This window comes from Acromyrmex echinatior, chromosome 9, assembly GCF_024713525.1.
Source record: "Acromyrmex echinatior isolate Ae372 chromosome 9, ASM2471352v2, whole genome shotgun sequence".
Classification (NCBI taxonomy): Eukaryota; Metazoa; Arthropoda; class Insecta; order Hymenoptera; family Formicidae; genus Acromyrmex; species Acromyrmex echinatior.
In genome coordinates, this window is record NC_141860.1 from 12,337,520 (window position 1) to 12,355,295 (window position 17,776).

General features: G+C 34.5%; 1 protein-coding gene across 2 annotated transcripts in view; it reads right to left on the bottom strand.

The window, feature by feature from the left end:
• Nucleotides 1–17,776, bottom strand: part of LOC105149832 (uncharacterized) — a 119,217-nt gene that overhangs the window by 7,206 nt on the left and 94,235 nt on the right. For both annotated transcript variants that reach the window (XM_011062526.2, XM_011062525.2), the window contains exons 5-7: nucleotides 4,646–4,839; nucleotides 1,881–2,057; nucleotides 296–621 (exon numbers count right to left, since the gene is read on the bottom strand). In XM_011062526.2, the coding sequence (XP_011060828.2) occupies nucleotides 296–621; nucleotides 1,881–2,057; nucleotides 4,646–4,839 (697 nt within the window). The remainder of the gene's footprint in view (nucleotides 1–295; nucleotides 622–1,880; nucleotides 2,058–4,645; nucleotides 4,840–17,776) is intronic.

Here is a 17,776-nt window from a genome sequence, read left to right on the forward strand (position 1 = left end):
TAGTAATTTCCTATAATTTACAAAATTAATTCTGTTCTTCAGAACAGAATCTCGTGCGGGAGGAATTCAATTTATTACAAATAAGCGAAGAAGTATATTTGGTCAAAATAAGTTTTGATAATAATATTTTTGCATAAATTTTCAATTAAACAGTTTCCAATTCAATTTATACTTTTGGTTTATTTTTTAAAATCTAAAATCGTTTTTTTTTCAGTTATATAATACTGTCGATTGCGGCACATATTCTGCATAAATATAATACGATGAATGATTCAATTGTGAGATTGAGATGTACCTCAAACTTGTTCGTGGCGGACGGAGAGGGTGATCGGGTTCAGTAGGCGAGAGCGCCGAAACCGGGGTTTGCGCTAGATCGCGGTAGAGCCGCAGCTTTACCGTCGGTCCGCATTGTCGTAGCAGTTGGACCGCTTCTTCGTGACTCATCGGCGACAGCGGTGCACCGTCAACCGCGACGATCTTATCACCCGGTCGAATTCTACCGTCGCTCAGCGCCGGTTCTCGGACTAGTGCACGCACATAATGGCCCAGGGCACTGCTGTCTGCCTTCCTTAGAGTGAAACCAAGACTGCCGCCGACCTTTGTCATCTCGATATCAAACTCCTGTAAACGGAAGTTGCATTCACCGTTTTATCTTAAACTCTACATTAATTATATTAATTATAGGAGAACATATTAATTCTTTACTGACTAATTTCTTTTTTTTTGCGTTGTTGTAAATTCTTATAAATGGAAGTTGCATTCGCCGTTGTCTCATCTTAAATTCTATATAATTATATTAATTGAAGAATATATTAATTCTCTATCGATTAATTTTTTATGTAGTAAAAAATTCAGAAGGTTTTATGAAATATGAACATCGTTTTTTTTTAATGATTTGTGTCAAGGTTGCAGATATTCCAATATGTTTTTCATAGAATAATATAACATCATAAATGCTAAAAAATTATATTTTTGTAGCTGTGTGCTCAAAAAAAAAAATATATATTTATCGAGTCGGAATGCACGTGCAGAATATCTGATTGCACGTTTTACATTTCTCTCTTCATAGCTGTAGTATGCAACGAATATAGTACATATGTACGCTATTGTTTATGAGTATTACTTGAAGGATCGATATTAAAGTTTCGTCGGGGGAATCAAATATTGGAATTAATATGTAATACGTATACGAGGTATATTGCGAACTTATCGCTTTACTTAATCACGTGTTCGAAAGAGAATTGCGCTACGATAATGAATTAAGTTTCAGAAACTAAGCCTCATAAATAAAATCTATTTTAGACAATTTATAATTTGTAATAGTATTTTTTATCGCAGTTTAAAGTGGAATCAAACCAATTTATTCATTTGTTCTAATTTATTATATTTATATGTTTCTCTAGGGATGTATTGGCTCTCTGAAATGCATCGCTTGTGAATAATTATTTATTTGTATATTACAGATTTTACTATAAATATTATTTCTCTCATCAAATGCAGATATTGTTCCTGTACATAATATTCAAAATTAATCTCTTTGTTAACATCTACATTTATACCTACATTATCACCAAATATAACGTCCACAGACTATAATATTGATAAAATTTACATTGAATTAAACTCTATTATTATTAATCATAAAATAATTATCTTTAGGAATAAAGATAATTATTACGATGATATTAAACTGTTTCTCCTATGTATGTAAAATGACATTTTATCTTTCTACAGAATTATTACTAAATGCTTTCATGTAGATTTTATTATAATAAATCGTCTGATATATTTTTTATTCATTTATTTTTATTCATTTCAGAAACGGTGCGACAAACGTATAATGTATTCACGGAGTGTAGTTTAGATGGAACATTACTTACGCCGCAGGGCTCGATCTGCAGGGGCGGAAGGGGGTTAAGTAAACGTAACGATGACGGCTCTCTCCTTGCTGGGGGTGGCGGTGGTGCACCGGGTGGCGTGACATTACTATCTCCTGGAAGTCGGCACACTACTAGCTCCACCGTGCTAGGCGTCATACGCAGAACTTCGAGAGCCTCCTGCAACAAGTAGTATCGAAATAAGATTATGCACGAGTTTCCTATAACACAAAGATAATGCTCTCAAAGTCCCGGCGTTGACGCGGCGTCGACGACGGCGTCATCTTCTTTAGAGGGGTTATAGTAGGAGTTTCCGGTGACATGAAAAGCCGGCACGATGGTAACAGACCGTGTGTTGTGATGGTTTGTAACAGAAACAAAACTGGTTTTGAGAAGTAAAATTTGATAGTGTAAGAGAAATATTATATTTAGGAAAATGCTGATATGAGGTCTGTTCGTGTTGCTTTTTGCATCTCTGCTTTCTCTCTTTTCAACGCCCAAATATATATCTACCTTATTTTAAGTCAAAATTTAATTGAAATTGCCGTTGGTGTCATATTAGCTTTGCTAATTTATTTCAATTTTTTAAATTTTTACTGTATTAAATATACAGTATATTGAAAATATGTAAAATATATGTATATATTATATATTACAAATAATATAATATAATGTAATATAATATAATATAATATATAATAATATGTATAATACAAATAATCGTAATGACACAAGCTAGAATAACTTTTGCAGGATATTTACTAAAATCTTTCTAAAAAAATTTCTTGAAAATTCACAGATTTTCTCCCAGTATTTTTATTAAAAATTCCAGATAAGTTTAGAAAATTTTTAAATGCAATTTTGAAATAAATTGAAATATAAACAAACTATATATTGTACATTGATAGAAGACAGAGATTCCATAAGACTACATATATCATTTTTTACAACTGCAGAAGTCATGAAATCTATAGAATAATATATGAGAAGGCTCACTGTATGTAGTACCAGTGAGCTATTCTGCTCTGCTGATTGTGAGTATTGTCTTCTACTGTCACCCTGATTTTTTTATTATAAAAAGACATTCGTGAGATACACGAGACTATACACGTGAATATACACAGACGTGCAGTATGCTTATATACCATACTTTATTTTTAATTGTCAACATTTTGCATTATCAAAGAAAAAAGATCAAATAGAGACAGAATTAAAAAAGAGACAGAATTTAAATTTAAAATTCCCAAAATTTTCCTGAGTATCAATAAAATTCTACGAAAATCCCTGATTATCAACAATAAAAAAAGAAATTCCTTGAGAATTCCGGTTTTCCCAGATAGAAAACACCAAGTTTTGACATTATTTATATGATATTATTTTATATTTGTATGATATGTTTTGATATTATTTTAACTAATTGAAAATAAAGATAGAAAATTATCAAATAGACAAATGATCAAATTAATAGACTTCGGTAATTTCTATAACAACGGGATACCATTGACGGTTTTATATTGCTAATATTTCTTTACAAATAAAATTCTTGAAACTTTCAGAAGTTGTTTATCTTTCTTTCACGATCTTTATCATGAATGTTCTCTATTTCATGGACGGCGCGCTTAAAGAAATTACATTCGCAAAAGTATAAAAATTCTTCAACGTTTATTCGGGAAAAAGTAAATCATATTTCCTGTATATTTCTTCGTTTGATATAAATTTTCTTTCATTTTTTACCAAATTTACATTTAACAAGCAGTGAATGCATGATTTTTCACTTCTCAACGACTGCGGTAGAACGTGGTCGCAATTTCCCGATTGGTATTCTGCAGTAAAACAGACCAATCGAGTTAAGATAAAGTCAACGTTTTAACGTCTTCCGCAGCTAAGACTGCGTGTTTCGCGGAGAATGTGCAAGACTGCAAGAACGTGCGAGTTTACGACGCGTGCATACGCATTGCGTATATACTGGCAGGAGAAGACAGTATTGCTTTTGCCCTCGTGGGACAAGCTGTCAAGTACACGTGAGATAACGTCTATCCTCTCGCTGGGGCTCGCGCGGGCGTAGCCCGCGTATTATGCTAATTCAATGCAAATCTTCGCGAGAGTCGCGAGAAGAGAGCAAGGCTGAGGCCGCCAGTCGAGAATCGTTACTACTGAGTATTCAGTGTATGTAAGAGCATATGCATGTGTGTGTGTGTGTGTGTGTGCGTGTGTGTGTGTATGTGTATGCGGGCTTTACTGCGTTTATCTAATATCAGCATTTGTTTAGGACGTTACTTCCGTCTTGAAAACAGACATTGCTATATCTGTTATCAGCAAAATAAACAATAATTTTTGTAAAAATTAACTTATTGTAACAAGTCTCGATTCAAATCCAAGAAAAAATATAGATATATTTATGTATATTATTCACTATACTTTTAATATTGTGTTTAATTATCTTGCACTTGTACACAAATAATACAATATTAGAAAAAAATTAGAAATTAAAAATTATTATAGAAAATTAGAAATATTTTTTTGTTTTTACGTTAATCTTTTAATCTTTTATTTATCATTTTAATCAATTATTACAGTTTCTGAAATATTCCTAATTTTTCCCCGAGTAAACTTTGACTCGAAACTTGTGAAAGAATATTTACAAAACGTCGTTATATGTAGTTCGCAGCAAGCTGTAAATTTTCATTTATTAATTCGATTCATTCATAATTGGATTCATTCATTTCTGTTTGTCATTGATTCTCAATCGTAGTTAGTTGATTACTCACGTAATTGGTGAGACCAGTCAGCGGCCTCCCGTTGGCAGCCAATAGTATATCGCCAGTTTGAAGTTTGTTGGAAAGAGCAGCAGGTTGTTGAGGAAAAAGTCTTTTCACCCTGATAGGTCCTGCGGTGCCGCCACCGGAAACGCTCAGGCCGAGACCGCGACTGCTTTTCTGTAGCGTCACTTGGAATGTACTCTCTGAAAATTATTTAAACATTTTTTAATTATTTAAACAAATTATTTAAACAAATTATTTAAACTTTTGGACAGAGTGTCTTATTACGCTGTGATTATTTTGTTAATCTATTTCGTGAAATGACTCATCCAGCCATTTCACGAATTGAAAAATTGGGCAAATTGCCTTAAATACAAATTCTACAAAAGCTGAAAATTTATGACTTAATTTCTAGCTGCTATAAATCATAATAAATTTATGTTTCTTAATTAACAGACATTTATTATGAAAAAAAATATTACAAAAAGATAAAATAAAATGCAAACTAAATAATGAGACGTAACAATATCGATTAAATAGAATTGTAACTAAGCGCAGCGCTAAAGAGAATAGATCTTGTCTAATTAAAATTCTGATTTTTTGGAATTGCGTACAAGGTGTTGGATAATTCATCGCTTCCGTCGGAGTGACGTATATGGCCTAATATCTGGTAGCAGAGCTATAATAGGAACAATTACTTTCTGTCGCAGTGATTCCGTGCAACACTATGTATGCATTGCGTGCATATTTCAACTACTGCAGCAGCTTTCGTAGGATACGCCTTGTCAGTCATAATTTTCGTGGCACTCACTCGGAGGACATGTTTCTGAAATGTGTGTAAACACGCGCGCACTACACGCACGCGAGTTCATGTCGTTTTTCCCACATATTTGCAAGCGACATTGTCGAAATTCACTAACAGTTGCAGCGATCGCACGAGCGATTGTTTGATTTTAGGAAACTTTGATTTTATGTAACTATGCCACGTGTTGTTTGCATTGCGCTACCGCTTAAAGCTGAAGTGCCTGCGTTACAAAGCAGAGCGTTGTGCCACTTAATGCCAATTAAAATGCCGCGATAACCACAGCAAACCTAATGTAGAATTCAATTCATTAGAAGTTCGAAGCGACATAATACTAAAACAAATTTGCTATTGAGAGGGATAATGTTTTATTCAAAAGAGTTCTCGTTTTGTAGATTATTGGATGCAAAATATAAATCTATGTTTATTCCTTATTACTCGAAATTAATAGCTGCGTTATTAATTAATTAATAGCAGAAAAAAGAAGCTCTTAGAATTGTTATGAGATTGTTTATTATGATTGGTTCTTATCCTTAATTTCTCATTGAATCTAAATAAATAAATCATATTTAAAAAAAAGAATCTTACAATAGTATATTGCAAAGTCGTTTTTTTTTGCTGAAATATATAATATGACATTCAAATTTATTTAGTTCAGATAAACTATTGTTTTATATAATACAATTATATATCTTTATATTTTTTTATCAGATTTATATGGCATTATAATTAAGATATATTGTTAATATGCAATAAAATACAATAAATAAAAAATCAGAGTTAATACAAAGTTTGATAGAACGATATAATCGGTTTCGTTTTATAGCTCCATAAGAGATTCATTTACGCAATTCATTTGAATATTTTTTATATAGAAATTAATGCGAAACGACTTCGGGATAACCCATCATATACCGGATATTGACCCAATTCAGTTGACATATCGTGCGTATTGTTCACTTTGTTCACTTTGCTCGCTATTCAGATTGAAGCTTCTCTCGCGCTCGCCACCTTGCAAAGAGGTAATTTACGTTCGCCGCGTTATTGTCTGGAGTCACACAGTGTCACTCTTTCCGAAAGAGAGAGAGAGAGAGAGAGAGAGAGAGAGAGAGAGAGAGAGAGAGGGGGGAGCAGAGAGAGAAAGAGAGAGAGAATGGCCATTGTTGGAATCGCTTCGAAATTGCAGGATTCACGTTCAATGAATTCCTCGATCATTTGCTAAACGCCTCGCGAAATTGGACGGACGATTCGACGAATCTGGGAGTGACAATTTTCTTCTGTCACTCTATGCCACGTGTGTACATTGTTCCACCGTGCATATACGACTACCACAATTAAGATAACAGTGCTGACAAAGGGGTTGCACTTTGGAAACTACCTGCCAAAGAGCGATAATTTCTGTGCTTCCACGTATTCCAAGAGTCATTACGGTTTAACTTTGATAGGCAAAGTTATCACTACAGTGATAAATTCTTTTGCGACCGTCTATTAAATATGAACTAAATATGATAAATATGATAATAAATATAATAATGAACTGTGTGAAATTTCATTTAAACTTAACAGTCAATTTAATAATACTCTTTCATTACAAATATTATTAATTGTATTATTTAAATTATATAATTAATTTAATTCTCAGTTATTAATCAAGTTGTTATCAAGTAATCAAGTTGCTATTTCAATAGCATTAATTAATCATAACTGCTGAAATGTCATTTCTATATTTATATAGTCGTGCAACCCTCTCATATTCTCTCAAGAAGCAACTAAAGATGTCAACTAGCTGTTAATTAATCAAAGCTGTCACTAAGACTCGAAGCAAAATAAACCGGCGTAAAGTATATATTTCGTCGTCTCGAGTTGTACGGCCAATCATGACAGTTTACCCCTGATGCAACTCGGAACAAATGCACTACTCGGTGCATCCGTATTTTACGTCACATGAGGCGTACCGCACTGCAAGTACGCGAACTACACTCTTGTCTTCTGTCTCCCTCAGGTCTACTGAAATAAATGCAGGACGATGAGAAGGAGACGTGCATATCGCTTCGCCTGGATTAGACGCGTCCCTCGAGCTGCGACTAACTCAATTCCCAGTCTACGTGCATACTCTGTGTCGCCCTACATCCGCAGACGCAGTAAAAACGATCCGATTAAGGAAATGATCAGTTATATGCAAGAATGGGCGGCCGTTTAATTAAGTCTACGTCGGCATTTAGATTAAGGGAGGGAGAAGGTCAGCGGATGTAACGGGCGGATTCGTGAAAGAGGAGAATACCTTCCGGGGTGTACGTACAAACGACTCGACCTAACACTTGTGTAACGTCCGTTCTGGAATCCATTACGAGATAGCAGAATGCTACCCACAGTTCGCGATGAAGATACCGATATTTACGGGTCTAACAAACTCACTACTGATTATATTCGCCGTATATTCGCCGTTACGTTGGCGTGAGGATTACCATCCGGTGGAGTTGGAGGCTTCTTTTAAAGCCCCAATTCTCCGCTTGTTCAATAATGGAATCGCTTTTAGTATAGATGAGCAGTATAGATGAGTCTCCAAATTGTATAATGGTGAATTATTTCTATTCAAAGAGAATGAAATTCAAAGAAAAAATAGAAAATAGAATGCTTCCTCTTATCTCAAATGATTCAATCTCAAGTGATTCATCATTATGCACATTGCAATTTATATTGCTCGAAAGACGCATCTATTGATTGAGGAATTAATGATATTGCCGATCTAATAGAAAAAATGAAAAATAAATTTTTCAGGACTCTCTTATTTGATGTCCAAGATGAACTTTTGTTTACGTTGAGACGTAATTAAATTCATGAAAAGCGACAGTCAATGTTGGCCGTAAAATGGAATCTTCAAAGAGCGCGATAGAGCGTGCAAACAGGACGAAATATACAGAAATACGAATGTTTCAATACCCCGGTACAGGTCTTTAATGCCGGCTTCGTTACGTGCAGATTGCCTGTGACACATTTTTCCTCTTTCACCCGCCGTTCCCTTTGCCACCCCTCACTCTCGGTTTTTCTAGTCATCGACATTCTAGACCGAGGTTGCAACTTTTCATTGGCGAAAAATATACGTCTAATGGCGAGCGCGGTTATTTCGGAGCAAGAACTCTAATGTCGTTAGTGCGACGAACAAATACGCACTTAACGAGCGTGTGTGACTGGCTCGTTATGCCAATTTTAATATCCTCAGCGGCTATTGCGAAGCGTTTCTTTGCCGATGGCAATTTCTTGTAATCTTGTAATTTTGTGTAATTCAATAATTACGCTTCTGCTAGGAGAGACGAGATTTTTTTGCAACTAATTTATCCGCAGCGTAAATGTTTTCGCTATAGTTTTCAAGCAAACCCAATGAAATTTTTAGCACGAAAGAAATTTTTAGTCTCGAAACTACAAAACGATGTAAATATTCCATTTTTAATCAGATTTATACGACGGAAACGATATTATTCGAGTTTTAATAAGATTTATACAATAAACTGTGGATGCAGTGCATAGGGCGGTATAAACTTCAACTTACAAAGATAAATTAAGTAATCTTATGAGAAAACGGAGGATAGCCGGTAAAGGGAGCGGCGGAATGCAATTCTAGTTCCAGAATTTCTGACAAGCCGATATTTCAACTATTCGGAAGGGTAGTATCTGCAGACCATTACTTTTCCACTGCCGGCCGTAGTTGTAAGATACCCTCAATAAAGACGAGACCATTATCTCCGAGACTCTTACATTCAATTTACCACGGTTGTTGTTATCATCGACTACATGCTGCGAATTATCATTAGCAGCCTCGCTACTAATAGACTTTTTTACACGTTATTTTGCGAATCCTTTAATTTAGCTGTTGCATTTAGATGCTAAAGAATAAGAGTCATCGTCAAATTCGATATCTTGTAAGAAGAAAGTACAAGTATTTTATGCACACTAAACATATACGCTAAAATATTATTTATAAAGATTAAAAGTTGTCTCCTTTTGATTTGCTTCTAAACCCTTTTTGAAATATGAATTTAATTAACGTACATATGTGTGGAGCAGTAATTCGCGTTGAAAGATTGTACGACTTGCCAAGAATCCTAACGAATACGTAGGAAACCTTGTCGGAAAACAGTCGGATTTCAGAGAGAGAGAGAGAGTTAGAAATATCTCTGTAAAATTTACGATTCATAAAAGGACGACGAGCGACTAAGCGGTTTGCGTGCATTTAGCTCCCCTGTGGCTGGACGAGCGCGAATTTTCGAGTATCATTTATGAATCAGGATGAATCATAGCCGGCCCATTTTTATTTGAGTTAAGCTACGGTGATCTTTCCATCAGGTTTCTCGTGTTGTAATATTAGAAATTAACTTGAATTACGATACGCGTTAAGCGCGTAATCTCTTGCCGAATGTTCTAATAAATAAAGTGTCTCGTTGCGATGTTGAGTAGCACTAAGGATGTTTATAAGTAGTTGAATTAAACACCGATAATCGTATCTTCATATTGCAGATGACTTCGCAGAAGAAGCCATTCGATTATTAACGCCAAGATACGATGTGGTTTTAATGAGATTAGATCTCATGCGGCTACATATATATCGCATCGTATGTACGAGTACATGCCGATCGCGTGACGCTGGATTGAATCACTTGCACCTTGGTCGGTCCATTCAGATAATTAATAGCAAAAAAATGTTAGTAACCGTTCCCTGATAATTGCAAAAATAAAATGTTGCGAGCGATAAATTTATCAGATAAAGCCTCTTACACTTTCGGCGAATAACTCGGGAATATTTCCGATGACTCATATTAACTGCAGAATCGTCACGATAGCTAAGTTCAATTGCGCCAATTGCCATGCCTATCTCTCGCTCGATCTCGGATGGTTTCACTTTTTTGCTATCCCACCGTTCCGACGATAATTATCAAGGATCACTTTGTTCCGAATTGAGGCAAAACGGGTACAATAAAACGAGGTCTAGGCCGTAAGAAGTGGATTATATTTCCGTCATGGAACAGGGACAATTTTCTCAGCAGTAATTAAGCTTCGGTGGATAATCGAGGAATTAATTAATCTTATTCCGTAGTTCGAATGATTCGATGAAAATTCGTTTTCTTTCTTCAAATATTCCGATCGATTAATAGCTTTTAGATTTACGTGACGACGAAGTACAATTTCATTCAAGTAGAAGTTATCGTTATGTTTACTACTTCCGATGATCATTTTTTAATCGGTTTTAATTTTTTGGAAGATATATCAAAGTCATATCTCAAGTAAACTTATTTAAAAAATATCTTGTAGTAAACATCAAAAATTGATTTCAAGAATAGTAAGTCAATAAAAAAACTTTGTGCGAGGTATAAACAATTTTATTGAAACACTAAAAAATATAGATACAGATATGGCTATAGATACAGATATGAAAATAATTTTATTGGACTATCAAAATAATTATGTAGGATTATGACGTTCAAACTAGAATGTTAGTGTTCTATATAATATAATTATTTTAATGATTCAACAAAATTATTTTTTACATCTGTATCTAGCTAAATTTTTAGTTACTTCAGGAAAAGCGTTTTTTTCCATGTGTACATTTTTTAGTCGATAAAGCAAACTGAAGCCAGATTTTCACGTGTAAAAGTCACGAACTCAACATTAACGTTTCCGTATGTACATATACATTTTTTTCTGTTAATAAAAAAACTATTCCAAAAAGAGGTACAATTCGTGGTCGTTATCGTTTTAACGCATGTCAGTGACATGTGCACCAAAGCACTATTCGAGTTTACGGTCACATAGGACATGGGCGAAATTTATCGAGAAATATTTCGTTTCTAACGAGACGGAGGGAAGAAGCGAGTCTTCAGTTCACGTTACACGTGGTCGCGAGATATCGCGTCTATCATTTATTACATGTGATCCTCTTATGCTCGTGCATCGCCGTTAAGACGTTTTTGGATGTTTTGTCATTTATCAAGTCAGCGATCGTAAATATTGAACGAATCTCGGAATATGCATGGCATACTAAAATCTGGTAAGAGTTATCTCCAGGAAGAATAATCTCGAAAAATGCATGGAAGCATAATGCAACGGATGTGATCGAGAGAAAAATGTTCGATCCTCGGCAAACCGAGCCGACCGTGTCCTTCCTAAAATTTTTCTAAAGTCGACACATATTCATTTATCATCATACGAGCGATATATCTCCACGAGTGTTAATTATCGTTTAAAGTTTAAAATTAACCTGTTGGAATAAATGATAAATTTCTTTATAATTCTAAAAAATTCACTTTGGTAAATTATGTTTAAACAAATATTTTTAATATTAAATATTGAAATAATAAACTAAATGCTTTATTAACTCTGAAACGCCACACTACGAAAACACCGGTATGATATACCTACCCATTTCAATTATTTATAACTTTCGTAAAAGTATCAGAAAAAGAAAGAATATATAATATTGAAAAGGCATTTAAGAGTTAAAATAAAATTCCAGGTTTACTAAAAAAATATAGTTTTTCTTATTTACTAGCATTTCTGTTTAATGTTTTTGTTTATTAATTCGTGCATGTAACAATTGTATTGTAATATTATAAATTGTCAAACATAGAAATCAAACGTTCATATCATCGGTGAAATGTTCTCTGAATAATTCACGTTGGCATTCATTTGTCACAAATTAGCGTCATTGCATGATCTATCACATTGCATTAATGTTACAAGTCATGCGTGACGTTACGTACGTTACCATAATATTAATCTTGACGGTAAATGATTACGTTATTATATCGTATAAATTAAGAAGTCCCTCTTTTCTGGTGCGTAAATTGGCGGAAAATCAAGGAAAATTACCAGTCTCTGAGGTGAAAGTGAGATATCATTTCTTCTCGCTAAGGGAACTGTTAAGCAGCCGTTGATCATTGACTCGCAATTCTTTGCGCCTCGTGTTTCCGTTGCCGCTCTTTCTTCTTCAGAAACGTTTCCCTTATAACGTAATAAAGAATAAAAATCTACACGTGATCGGATATCGTCGTAATTTCATTCGATCGATACGTCGTCAAGTGAGACAGGAGAACGTTATTAAAGCTCCAAGGCTTTCCCGTATAAGCGGTGCGAATTATACAGAAGAAAATATATGATATGGATTAAGTTCGAATAAACACGATATTATCGTGCTTTTGGAGACGTATAAAGTATTCTTGTTTTATGTATTTGATTAAATCTCGTAAAAAAATATTATAAAAGCAAAAATTCTTATGTAATATATTTATGTAATGATATTTCAGTATTATATTTAATAATAGAAATATAACTACTTGGAACAAATGTCGTGCGTACATGAACTATACAATTTATACTATTCGCGATTATTGCTGCTCGCTGATATATTTTAATTTATTCAGGTTTTAATTTATTCTTATGAACGAATATTGCATGAAGTGCACCATTTTCTCTCAATCGTTCTAATTATAAATTGGAGCTTGCTTAAAAAGAAGTCGTCACGATTGTGCTCTTTGCAGTATAGCAAATAAAAAGAATGGCAATAAAGAGAATAAAGAAGCAATATCAGTGAAATATAACGATGAGAGCGGGGATGAGACATTAAATCGCGATAACGCGATCGCCATCAGGTCAACTATAAATTATCTAAGAGGGTTGGGAGAACATGCGGTTAAATCTGGAAGCCCGTCCTCCGATCGGAAATCCGGTTGAGTGTTCCATTGACCTGCTCTCGGTAGTGCTACGCTGTTAACACACGTTTCCCGTTATCGCGCCTCGTGATTAATGACGCGCTTTATTAAACCTCATCGTAAGATGGAGACGAGAAAGAGTTAAAAGTCCGCGGTTCTATTGGCAACGACGAACTTTCGTACGCTTGCCGTTCTCAAATTATAATAATGGAAGAGAATTATGAAGATGAATTGATAATAGAGAAAAGAGCGGATTTAGTTGGATAATACTTGACACACAACCTCGATAATTCATGATATTTCTGCAAAGTCAATTAATTGTAGAAATCTCATCTCGAAAGAATTAGAATTTTTAAATAATTGTTAAATCTTTCTTATGAAAAATCGACACTTCACAAATTTATCGTTGTTACATAAATCCATCCAATTTTGTCGAAAATTTTGTCATATTGATTGATCGTCATTTGTCAGAACTTCATGAATAAAAGAGCATCCGGTGATTCTTCAAGATCTTTTGAAAAAGAAGTTCTTTTGAAAAAGAACTTTGGCTCTCTTTTTCAGCAGTTTTCAATTAGCTTTTATTTTGTGGAGCAACACTTCGTTCAACAAAAGCGTACTGATAATGCGAAAAAAAAATCGAGAAATAACCAAGCGAAGGATTAAATAGGAAAACCAACCGAATAGAAAAACCATTCGCTGCAAATGCGAGCGGTTGGGTGCATGATGCGGTGTCGCTCTTCCTGGCCAAGCTGGCTGTATATTAACTGGCGCAGTGGCGGATCGCAAATCGGAATGCGTATTCGGCGAAGCGTATTTATCGCGCCATGTTTCCAACCTTCATTACCGATTCCTCGGACGAGGAAATCCACGGCACGCGATCGCGCGGAATAATGATCGACGACAATTTCTAGGGACGAGGTGTTCCGCGTGCACACAAGCGGCGTTGCACACACTTGCCGACTCAACATTAATGCGAAACGAGAGGGCATTAAACTGCGATAACGCGATCGCCATCAGTCCGGCAATGAATTACTCGACGAGCGAGAGGGTAACAGGAAGGCGGTCGTACCTGGAAACCCGGATGTCCGCAGCTATTCCGACGGCATGCTACTCAGGGTCGAGCTTTGTGTCGACGGCTCTCGTGAAGAAGGAACCGAAAAACCTCTGTTTCTCAGTTTGCATAAATCAGACGGGACATGCAAGTATGATTTGCGAAACTTTTTTAAGATTCTAAAGATACATTTTAATTGTGATTAAAAAAGTGCAAGCTCAGGCAATGAAAAGCGGAAAGTATTATATCTGATTGAAAAGATTGCAAGTTCGTGCGATCAAAGTTTAGATTAGAGAGAATTTGATTTATAGCATACAATCTTTCTTCCAATTTTTATATCTTTTTATAACAATTTATATCCTTTTTATGCGACAGCGTTTAATAAAGTTTACGTCATTCTTTTTCATATATATGTTAATTTTCGTACTTTATCTTTAAACAATTTGCCATTTATTTAACTTTATGTCAAGTATACATAATTGTATGCAATAATATCGATTACACGCTCCTATCGATTATTCTTTCAATGACCGCTTAGCTGATTTCTCCATTTAATATATTATCATACAAATTTTCACACATCTCTTAACTTTTTAATAATTCATCCGGTTTAAAATACATAGAATTGCTAATGCCGATTGCATTAATGCGTCTCTCTCTCTCTCTCTCTCTCTCTTATCGTTTGCTTAATCTTTGTGGCCAGCCCTGGCTACCCTAGTATAACAACAACCTGTCGGGAATTACCCGGTAGCCGGTTCAGTGCGGTTGACTCGGCGCATACCAACCCCGTCGAGTCGAAGAACCAAAATTTCTCTACCGTGTAGCGCATCCAGCGAGGGTCGTCGTATTAGCTAGGCAATCGGTTGGCGAAATTATTCATGCTGCGGCATGTTACGGGCTGGCCACGTAATATAGCACGTATATGCCATGACACGCCACGCGACGTACCTCCGAGTTGGCGGCGGATTTCCTGACGAATTGCGATCCCCGCCTGCACGCGCAGGAACGAAGCAAGGGTCGTCGATCGGAAATTACCTTCGTGCTGGGGATGGAGCCGAGCCTGAATGAGATTGAGAATTAAGTCTCGATGTTCTAGATTTTTTCTATTGTTCATCGGAATTGGTGGATCATGACAAAGGATGATTGAAATATGAAAGAAGTTGAAAAATCTCTTCGTTAAAATTCTTTTATCCTAGTGAGTGTATCATCTTTTCTGTAAAATATGAGAAATCTTAGATTGCAACATAATATCTGCCATTTTAGTTGTTTTCTTTTGTAACTACATTGAAAAATAATTAGCTTTTCATATGCAAATACTTATGTTTGTGGATTACTGCATAATATGCGGTGATTTACACACAAAACTGTTTTTAAGGATTTAACGTGCGGTTGGAAATGAAAAAAAATTACTTTTTTGCCGTAAATCTTTCTGCCTGTGAATAAACGAAGGCGAGAGAAGATCGCGAGACGAGCACGGTTTAGCCGTTCTTCGGAAAACGAGTCGTTTTTCTTTCTACTCGTTCATTAGCATTCAACGCGTTACGAATTTTCTTTGTTTTTACCGGGGGAATTATTAGACCAATTAGGGGCGTACAATGTGCGGAAGTTGCAAGAACGAACCGTAAAGTTCTACCTTCCTTTTTGAGTGTATTGCGATCGAACAGGCCGAAAGTTTCCATTGCGGCCTTTTGCTCAAAAGTGTTCTCCTAGGATTTCAATTTCCAGGATCATTACCTTCGAACAGCGAACAGGAATTACAGCTTTTGCATATAGAAGCTGCTGATAAAATCCCGCAGAGATTCTATGGCGATATTTTACACGCGCCATTTCTTTGCAATTCTCTAATAACACACAATTATGGATTTATTATGTATAAAGTTATATTTGAAAGAAATCTTATACATATAATATAACAAATCTTTTATTTTAGCTTTCCTTTTGTAGAATCAATATTCCTATCTCTCAAAGCGATTTATGTTTCGTATTTTTAAAAACATAATAAAATGTAATAAAGATAAAATAACGAATCAAATAATATAAAACTAAATATTAAAAGAGAAAGTTTCAAACGAAGTTTATTTATTTAAAAATTATTATTAATATTTATTAATTAACATAAAATTATTATAAATATTTTTAAACAATTGTATATGTGTGCATTATTATAATAACGAGGATGAGGATATATAATACATATTGGAATATATATTACATGCCAGTAACCCCTTTTCCACTCTACTTTCCCTTTCATTTTCCACCTCATTTCTCAATTTCCCAGCGTAAGGGAAATCAATTGCAAATGTAACGATCGCACGCATCTCCCTCGGAAATAAACCGTTGTAATATTTTAGTGAATTTGAGCGAGCTGTAAAATAAATTTCAGCACGAAGAAAATAGAATCAGCGCGGACCAATCCTATTTAGACTTTGAAACTTTTCAATACCCGCCGAATAATCCGTGATTGTAAAATACTATTTGAATCTTTTCGTCAACGGAGATAACATTTTCAGGGAAAAATACATGTACGCAGAAATGACCTCTGTATTATAAAATTATTCATATTAAACAAAAAATTTCAAATTGTTATATTTCAAAAACAAAAAATCGTATTAAAATAAAATAAAATACATTTTAAAACTAGTAATAAAAGTTGATACTTTCACATAGCATTAACTAAATTTATATAAAAAATTTGCTGTCAATTCTGCAACGTCATAAAAATCATCGTTTTTTACCTCTTTGATTCCATTTTCCTCAAAATCTGTGCATAAAACCTTTTATCTTCTTTTTAGTAGGTTTTAAAAGTATATAAGAATATTATTCTGGTGTCCCATTTAGATTTATTCAAAACAGAAATCTTGTTCCTCTCAGTGTAATAAATAAGATAAATACATATGTATAAACCATAAAAAATAAATTACTTCTCCTATACATAGAAATAAGAAGAAAGGTAAAACAAAAAGTAAAGTGAAACTGGGTTATAAGGGTATGATATGTATTATAACTTATTCTCGTCATAATACACACATATCACAACGTGTTGTTTAAAAATAATTATTAAATAAATAAGTCTTGTTTCAGATGTTGTCTTTTAATATATTATATTTATTTTTGTATTTTATATATATTAAATTTGTTATTATTTTCTTTTTATCATATTTTATATATTGTATTGTGTTCTCAAAGGAACACATGGAAGGTAGTTTGTTTTAAGAGGCAGGAATATTGTTCATACAATGACTGTGTACTTTACAATCATCAATGTTTCTCTAATTATACATTAGTATACATCAAATACTTTTTAAAAAATTTATACAACAAGATATAGTATCGTATACAAGTAATAATTTAACATCTAAAAATAATTTTAGATGAATATTGAGACAGTTCCTGGTTATATTTTCTTTCAATGAACGATCACGGTCGCGCACATTGTTCCGAATTAAGAAAGACATCCAGGATGCCGAAAATATCGTCCAGCATCCCACGGCCTTCGCATTAGGGTCAGTTGGTCATCAGTGTAACATTGTGTCAGGAGTACCGAAATTAACTCACTGTGTTACTGGCAGCATCGACCTTGTAATCCG